Source organism: Otolemur garnettii, unplaced genomic scaffold (genome assembly GCF_000181295.1).
Source record: "Otolemur garnettii isolate 467f Iridium unplaced genomic scaffold, OtoGar3 scaffold00002, whole genome shotgun sequence".
Lineage (NCBI taxonomy): Eukaryota > Metazoa > Chordata > Mammalia > Primates > Galagidae > Otolemur > Otolemur garnettii.
This window is the reverse complement of record NW_003852397.1, coordinates 5,919,368-5,928,685: the sequence shown is the minus strand read 5'-3', so window position 1 is coordinate 5,928,685 and position 9,318 is coordinate 5,919,368. Positions and strand designations below refer to the sequence as shown.

The window sequence follows — 9,318 nt, the reverse complement described above, 5'->3', positions numbered from 1 at the left end:
CTCTGGCCACTTTCAAGATTTTCCCTGTATCTTCATTTTTCAACAGTTCATGATATGCCTACCTACCATTTTCTTCATATTTATTTAGTTGGGGATTCACTACATTTGTGAAGTTTAATCTGTAAATTAGTGTCTTTCGCTAAAGCTGGGAAAACTTTGGACATTATTTCTTCAGATGTTTTTTCTGTCTCCTTTGCTCTTTGTCTTCTCTTTATGAAACTCCAGGTACACATAAATTAGACCTTTGCTATTGTCACGTTCCCAGACCTCTATTATTTTTTTCCTTTTTTTCTCTCTTCTATTAGTTGGATAATTCCTACTGATCTAGCTTCAAATTCACTGATTCTTTTATCTGTCATCTCTGTTCCCCTATTAGGCTCAATCAATAATTTATTTAAATTTCAAATATTGTATGTTTTAGTTTTAAAATTTCCACTTGGTTTGTTTTTATACTGTATATATCTTTCCTGAGATTTCCTATCTTTTCATTTGTTGTGAGTATATTTTTCTTTTCCTTATTAATTATAGTAACAACTGCTTTAAAGTTCTTGTTTGGTAATTCTAACACCTAGGCTGGTATTTAATTTTTCTCTCTTTGTGAGAATGGGTCACACTTTCATGGTCCTTCATAGTTTGAGTAATTTTGGGTTATCTCCTACAATTGCAAATGTTGTATTATGGGGATTCCAGGTTCTATTATATGGCTCCAAAGTGCACTGACACTTTTGTTTTAGCAAGCAATTAATTTGCTAATATAAAACCTGAAAATTGTGTCATGCCTGCAATAGCTTGCATCTCTGGAGTTTACCTCACTCTCCAGTGGGCCTGGTTGTGGCATCTTCCTCTAGTTGCTCCAGCCAGAAAGCAGAAATTTCTATTAGACTTTCTATTAGAATTTTGGTTACCCCAAAGCACCATCACCTTGAGATTGCCCTCTGGGTAAGGCATAAAATCAGAAAACTCCACTGCTAGGCCAATTGCTTCCCCCAAATGTTGACTGCTGTCCAAAATCTGCTTCTGTCACTCTTCAGAGACCTCAGGTGAGAGAGAGAGCAAGAGAGAGTGAATGCACAATATTTACAATGTGTAATTACCTGCTAGAGGTTGAATGAACTTATTTCTTCATACTGGAGGTAGAGTAGATCTCCAAGATCATGAGGTATAAGCTGTATATCTCTTAGCATGAGGACTAAAAGATTTAAGATGTCAGAAAAAAACAGCAATTTTCCAGAAGACCAAATTCCCATTTACAGAAAAATAAAATCTTTTTTCTCCTAGGAAGAAATAACCCATAGGTCTCTTAGATGGTCTGCCATGAAGATTTTTAGGATATTAGCCTTCCTTTTAAAAAAATCAACATTGTACTAAAGGTACTTGCCAAAGCAATATCATAAGAAAATGAAATAGCATACATATTGAAAAGTAAGGAAGAAACCTTTATTTACATATTATTTGATTATCTAGAAAGCCTAAGAGAATAAACTGTAGAAAAATTACTTAAGGTCACCCCCACCAGTCCTTCACAGAATAGTGACATTCTCTCCATAAAGAAAAAAGGTAAATAACTTCTAAAGGAATGAAATAATCTGTCTATAAGATGTTCACGGAATGTTGGTTGATGCCCTTCATCATTTGGGAAAAGGCCTGGGCTTTCTGCCTCTTCTCATTCTTGCATCTTAAATAGAAGCATGATACAACATTACTTGCTCCAGAGAGCTTGCATTTGCTCCAAATTAATCAATTTATTCCTTTTTTCATAAAGACAAATAGCCAAACAAGGATATCTGTATACTTGAGAAAAATTATCAATAAAAAGAAAACCCAAGTTTGGCAAAGTGGCTCATCCCTATAATTCCAGCACACTGATAAGCCAAGGCAGGAGGATTGCCTGATGCTAGGAGTTCAAGACCAGCCTGAGCAAGACAGTGAGACCCCATCTTTACAAAAAAAAAGAAAGTTTTTAAATTAGGGGGGCATGGTGGTGTGCACCTGTAGTACCAGCTACTTGGGAAGCTGAGACAGGAAGATTACTTTAACCCAAGAATTTGAGGTTACAGTGAGATATCTTGTCATTGCACTCTTGCCTGGGTGACAGGATGGCAAAGTGAGACCTCATATCTAAAAAAAAAAAAAGAGAAAAATATATGTGAACAAATAGAACAGTTGACCATATAATGAATAAATAATCCAGTAAACATCACGAAACATTAAGAGTTCCGATTTCCCTCAGAAAACTTAAGAAGATAGTTGTTCAATAAAACAAAAACTACATTCTATAAAAATCAGGGAACGAAAAAGAATGCATGGAATAAAATAAATAATTAAAGTTAAAAGCTGAATAGAAAAATAAAAATAGAATAAAATGGAAGAGATAGGAAATAGGAAAGAAAAAACTGGAGATAAATGGAGTCAATTCAGGAGAGTCAACATGAAATACACATTCTAAAGCAGTGGAAAGAAAAAATAAAGGGGGAAATAATCTAAGAAATATCAAAAGTTCCCACTATTTAAATATCTTCAAATTGAAAGGTCCCAATGAAAAGAAATGCACATTAGACACATCCTTGTGAAATTTGAGATTGGCAAATATAAAGTGAACATCTCGGGTGGCGCCTGTGGCTCAAATGAGTAAGGCACTGGCCCCATATGCTGGAGGTGGTAGGTTCAAACTCAGCCCTGGCCAAAAACTGAAGAAAAGAAAACAAGTGAACATCTCCACTGTTTCTAAAGTGAAAAAAAATATATATCTATTATTAAAAATAATGTGGATATGGTTTATGTGAAACTTCTCACCTACAGTGCTAGATGATAGAAGATAAAGACAATGCCTTCCAAATTTTAAGATAGTTTTCAATCTAGAATTCTATACCAGGCTAAACTGTTTATATAATGTATGCAGATGAAATGGAAATATTTTCAGATGCTACTTAAGGTCTTTGAAAATTAGCCTTTCATATATTCTTCCTTAAAAAAAGTAACCTACTGATTATGTGAATAATGCAGCTTCTGCTCACAAAACAAACAATAACAACCAAAAAATCTCTAAAAATGTGGGGGTAGGGGGATAAATAAGAAAAACACCATTCTAAAATTAAAATGAGGTAAATATGGGGCAAATTAAAATGTGGTATGATTTTGAATAAGAAGAAAAAATAATGTTGACTTTGATACTAAAAACATTCTCCTTAGAAAGGTACATGGTACTTTAGTAGAATTGTATTCCCTATGTTGCTACCTACAGCCATAGTGAATAAAGTTAATATAATTAAAATTATCAGGTGTTATTTATTGGATTTCCATTTTTAGAAATGAAAAATTTCTAAAACTCATCTTCAGTCTGTCAGTATCCTCTTCATCTTCTTCAGGCTTTTCCTTACTACTTTCTTCATCTTCTCTTAATAGAACTCTTAGGACTCTCAAATGAATTCTAGAAATTGATTTTTGGCATCAATTTCTTTTTTTTCTTTTTTTCTTTTTTTTATTTGTATAAATTTTTAGGTTACACTGTTCTCACTTCCAAGGCAAAATTCCAGTTGTAAAAGAGGCCTTCACCCAGGGTCCGTGCTAACACCTTCACATTGTGCACGTTAGGTGAGATTCCGCCAATTGCCCTCACTCCTCCCGCCAATTGCCATCCCTCTCCCCTCTCACTCCTCTCTCCTCTCCTTTCCCCCTTGTTAGATTATATTTGTGTTTTACCATTCATATGGGCATGTATTTATTTATATATTGGTTTCATATTAGCATTGAGTACATTGGATTTTTTTTTTTCTGTTCTTGAGATACTTTAATAAGAAGAATGTGTTTCAACTCCATCCAGGTATACATAAAAGATGTAAAGTCTCCATCTTTTCTTATGGCTGAATAGTATTCCATGGTGTACATATGCCACAGTTTGTTAATCCATTCATTGGTTGATGGGCATTTGAGTTGCTTCCAAGAGTTGGCAATTGTGAATTGAGCTGCATTAAACATTCTGGTGAAAATGTCTTTGTGGTAAAATGATTTTTGTTCTTCTGGGAAGATACCAAGTAATGGGAATGTAAGATTAAATGAAAGGTTAACTTTTAATTCTTTGAGAATTCTCCATACTTCTTTCAATAAAGCTTGTATTAGTTTGCAATTCCATGATTTTTGGAATCAATTTCTACATGAAGCACTAAATACTTAACTCGATTACAGGACAGAAAAGTAAATGTCATAATATTGGAGACAAAAATTTGGAAACTGAAGGGCAGTGCTTGTAGCTCAAAGGAGTAGGGAGCCAGCCCCATATGCCAGAGGTGGCGGGTTCAAACCCAGCCCTGGCCAAAAACTGCAAAAAGAAAAATTGGAAACTGAAAAGAGGGAAAAATTAGAAGGCAGAGTAAGGACATCCTCTCAAGGGGGGATCAAAACATACATCTAAAGAGGACAACTCAATAGGTAGAGATTTGAGGATAGCATTAAAAGTTATAGACATTCAATTGCAAAATTAAGAGTAAAAATATGACTAAAACTGGGAACAGGCAGAAAAGAAAGAGATGAAGAATGATGTAAGTTAGTTAAGCTCCTTATCACTGGCAAGAAAGAGGAACCAAATATGACAAGGGTCAAAAGTGGCTACCTTTTACTTTTGTTCTGTTACTTTCTAAACTACTGCTATTGGGAAAAACACCATTTTAATATAGAAAAAAGGTTAAATAAACTGGTTACTATGAAATACCATGTGGCTGTTAAAAATAATGAGATGTAGATTATGATATAGAAGCAAACTTAAATATATTTCTAATTTTTTAAATAAGTTGTAAAAAATAAAATGATCCAACTTATGTTTAAAATAAAATATCATTAGATATATAGAGAAAAACATCCAAAAGTACTCTAACCAAATTGTTAACCACAATTATTTCCAGGGCGGAGGTAGAAATAGAGATGGGAGTACGAAGGGAAACGTCCATGTTTACCCTTTGTGATGGTATAAAATTTGATTTCTTTATTAAAAAATGAATTTCTTTTTAAAATTATATAATTTAATCTTTCTAATTAAGACACAAATTAAAAGAGCTTATAAGTAGAGCCAGAGAGGTGAACAGAATTTCAACTGGAACTAAGGTGCCCACAACTTGTAGTATGGATTCATCCCACCATAATCGTGATGATTCTCAGAAAATTAAATCTTGGGATTTTAAAAAAAACTGTCAAAATACAAGTGAAAAGAAAAAGTAGTATGAGGACCAAATAATTTTAACGTTCTTTAAGAACTGAGAAACCCTGCCCCATGGCCATGCTTCTTTCCCAGAGAAGGGAGCCTGTGCAGGAGCAGGAATAGTCGGTCCCCTATCTCTTCATCTGCCCTCTGGGCCCACAAGTCCAAATCCCAGATCCAGGCACCTTTCAAGGGACTAAAGGCCCAATTATTTAGAAAGATTAGGGAATAGCCAACTAATCAGAAGATTACAGGCAAGACATGATGAGAAGGCAAATAGTGAAGAAGGGCTGGGAAAGGAGAGGGTGTTGAGCATCATTTAAGATGATAATCCTTGGTCACTTGATGGGCAGGAATGGAGGGCCAGGAGTCGAGAGACCTCCCGTGTTCAAGATAAACCCTCAGGTGCAGACTGGAGGGCGGTGCTCTAATTCAGACATGGAATGCTGCGGGGAGAACACTGGCAGAGTTCAGTTTTGTGCAAAGTGAACTATAATACTTAAAGCCTATACAACATGACTTAGTCCCAATATCCTGTCATGGTCTTTAATAATCGTTTGTGTATTATCCTTGTTTCCTTAGATAGACCACAGCCTCCAGAATGGCATTTACTGTTCTACGTAGTGTTAGTACAGTGCCTTATACAAAATGATGATAATAGCCATACTCACACACTAATAGCAATAATAGCAATCACTTAGATACTTACTATGTGCCAGACACTTTTCTAAGGGCTTTCCTTGCATGTATTAACTAATTTTAATGCTCCCAGCAACCCTGTGAGTTAGGTACCTTTATTATTCCTGTTTTACAGGTAAGAAATCTGATCTTGTCCCAGTTAATACAGCTAGTACCCATTTTAGGCTCTTTAACCTGCATTACATATTGTTCCTAAAGACCATCAAAATCTTGTAACATTTTGGCAATCCTAGATTAATCATATTTAATATCTTGTCTTTTTATTTACTAATGGGATAACTATGATGTCAGCATCCTAAAGGTATTAAATTTCTTGGTGGCAGACAATTAAAACTTTACTATGTTACTAGGTAAATATTACCGTTCAATATGAATATCCAGTTACTACGAAACATTCGCAATGATTTGTTAACGGTATCATTCGTTGCACATTTTGTATGTATATAGTAAAGGGGAATATTTTCTTCCTTAGAGTTCCTATAAAGACGATGAAGAAGTTAGTGAGGAAGACCTTGAAGATGATGATGAGGACATTGAAAACATCCTTGAAGACGAGTTTCCAAAAGATGAGGAAGAGATGAGTGAGGAAGATGAGCAGGAAATTGACGCAATTGAACACCTGAGAAGTGAACTGGGAGAAAAATTTGAAGCAGATTTGCATAATTTACAAAGTATACAGGTAATTACTTTTCCTTCATTTTTTTTTTTTTGAGACAGAGCCTCAAGCTATCCTCCTGGGTAGAATGCTGTGACATCATAGCTCACAGCAACCTCTAATTCCTGGGCTCAAGCAAGTCTCCTGCCTCAGCCTCCCAAGTAGCTGGGACCACAGGCACCTGCCACAATGCCCAGCTATTTTTTGGTTGCAGTTGTCATTGTTGTTTGGTGGGCCCGGGCTGGATTCGAACCTGCCACCTTAGGTGTATGTGGCTGGCGCCTTAGCCACTTGAGCCACAGGCACCAAGCCATTCCTTCATTTTTCATAATTCAAAAAGTAATGCCTGAGAATGAGACACAAGCGATTTGGTTTATACCTTATTTCAACAGAAATGTATATTTTAGGGCTATATGCCTTTGGTCAGTACCATTTAACAACTATGCAAACAAGCTCACAAACATGGAGGCCAGACACAGTATAGTCCCAGCTCTTTGGGAGTCCCAGCTCTTTGGGAGACTGAGGCATAAAGGTCACTTGAGGCCATAAGCTTGAGGTTACTGTAAGCTTTGATGAAGCCACTGCAGTCCAGCCTGGGTAATAGAGCAAGACCCTCTGATCATGTCTCAAAAAAAGAGAAAAGGAAAGGAAAAAAACAAGCCACCCAGGGTCAGTAAGTGTAGCTGCCAAACACAGCCACTTGGAAGCTGGAAAGTATGAAGGAAGTCATCAGTCACCAGCAGTGTCTCTGTGCTGTGATTGAATATTCCCAGCCTTTTCTGCCACTAAATATATTTGGTTTTATGATTCTCTCATCAGGAGGAATTTGAGAGGCTTTTGGTACCAATAATGCTCATTAACGGATCTCGGAAAATCCACATTGTACAATACATTTTGAATACGAAAGTGAAACCACTGGTGGAAAATCGAGCAAGCATTTTTGAGAAATGTTATCCAGTATCTATACACACTGCCCAGAAAATGCTTGGCCTTACCTACAAGTATATAAGTTCATTTGGCTATTGGGACCCTGTAAAGGTAATGTCAGCAAATGCATCGGAAACCAATGCTCTTCCCTTGTATTTTTTTTTAAAAAGGTGTGTCAAGGAAGAAGACTGGATAATATCAAAAATTGTAAGGATTATGTAGTATTCTGTCCTGGCTATAAAAACACTTGGAATTTGTAATGGAATCATTAAACTTTTGGCTTTTCTTTTATTACCAACTAGATGACATAGGGCAGACACCCTCACCCACCTGAGATTCCTCCTTGTTTGCTTCCAATCATGAACTATACTCCAGCCCGAGAATGATGATGTTGACACTACCACTGACCTTTAACAACTGTCATGGGGTAGCCCTTAGGAGAAGCAATGTTTACCGTACTGTTTCACACCTACTGTCTCAAGTTCAGGGACAGCTGATGCTATAAAAAATATTCGAACCTGGCACTCAAACCTCATCATCACCAGTGCAAAGATGTGGGACCACTCCTCCCACTCCATTCCATTCCCATACCTCAGGGTATTTTTCCCTTTCCTGAACGCTCTGAACATTTATGTGAGTAGGATTTCATCTGTACAAAAATGCAGGCGAGAATGCTGTGGAATTTGCCATACCAACACCCTCCGCCCCAAATAATCCAAGAACCTATTTGTATCAGTCTGCTCTGTCTACATTAACAATATACTACAGACTGGGTAGTTTAAACAACAGAAATTTATTTCTCCCAGTTGTAAGGCTAAAAGTTCAAGATCAAGGTGCTGGCAGGGATGGTTTTCTGGCGAGACCTGTGCCCCCAGCTTGCAGATCCTGCCTTGTGGCTGTGCCCTCACATGGTCTTATTTCTATGTACTCACCAGGTGTCTTCCTCTTCCTGTAAGGACTCCAGTCCTATCAGATTAGGGTCCCATCCTTATGAGCTCAAGGACTCTAACTGCCTTTTTATTAAAGGCCCTATCTTCAAATATAGTCACTTTGAGGGTTGGGTCTTCAACATATACATTGAGGGGTGCAGGAGAGAAATTTCAATCCATAACACCACCTCAGGAATGGACCTGTTTACCAAGATAAATTGGACTACGAATAACTGCAAACAACCTTATAGCCCCCTGGCAAAAACAGCCAGCACATGCTAAAGAGGTTATAACAGAAGTAGAATAACTATAATTGTCATAAACTGAAAGTTAAGAAATATTACATTGATTGCATGTGAGTGGAAACTAATTTGCACTTTTTCATAGTTATCTAATATTACTATTGCATTACAATTAGTTTTCTTTTCTGTAAGAAGAAATTGTTTCTTATTTTACAAATTTTTTTTTCCCAAATGTCTTTGGAGGAAATGCTGTTTCAATCAAAAGTAACTCTTGAATTCAATTGTGTGTATGTTGCAGCTAAGTGAAGGAGACACAATCAAGCCAGTTCAAAATTCAGAGAATCCAATTTATCCTGTAATTCATCGTCAGTACATTTATTTTTTATACAGTAAGGAAACCAAAGATAAATTTATGAAGAACCCAATCAAATACATCCGCCAACCCAAACCTAAGCCTACTGTGCCTGTTAGGATTATCATTGTGGGGCCTCCAAAATCTGGGAAAACTACAGGTGAGCCTGTTTGCCTCTTTTTTTCTCAAACATAAAAAGATCCTCTGGGCTCGGCGCCTATAGCTCAGCTGGCTAAGGCGCCAGCCACGTACACCTAAGGTGGAGGGTTCGAATCCCCAGCCCGGACCCGCCAAACAACGATGGCTGCAACCAAAAAATAGCCGGG

General features: G+C 36.9%; 1 protein-coding gene across 1 annotated transcript in view; it reads left to right on the top strand.

Annotated features, from left to right (window-relative positions):
• AK9 (adenylate kinase 9) overlaps positions 1 to 9,318 on the top strand; it is a 137,262-nt gene that overhangs the window by 108,712 nt on the left and 19,232 nt on the right. The window contains exons 27-29 of the mRNA XM_023512441.1: positions 6,360 to 6,566; positions 7,362 to 7,580; positions 8,939 to 9,152. Coding sequence (XP_023368209.1) covers positions 6,360 to 6,566; positions 7,362 to 7,580; positions 8,939 to 9,152 — 640 coding nt within the window. The remainder of the gene's footprint in view (positions 1 to 6,359; positions 6,567 to 7,361; positions 7,581 to 8,938; positions 9,153 to 9,318) is intronic.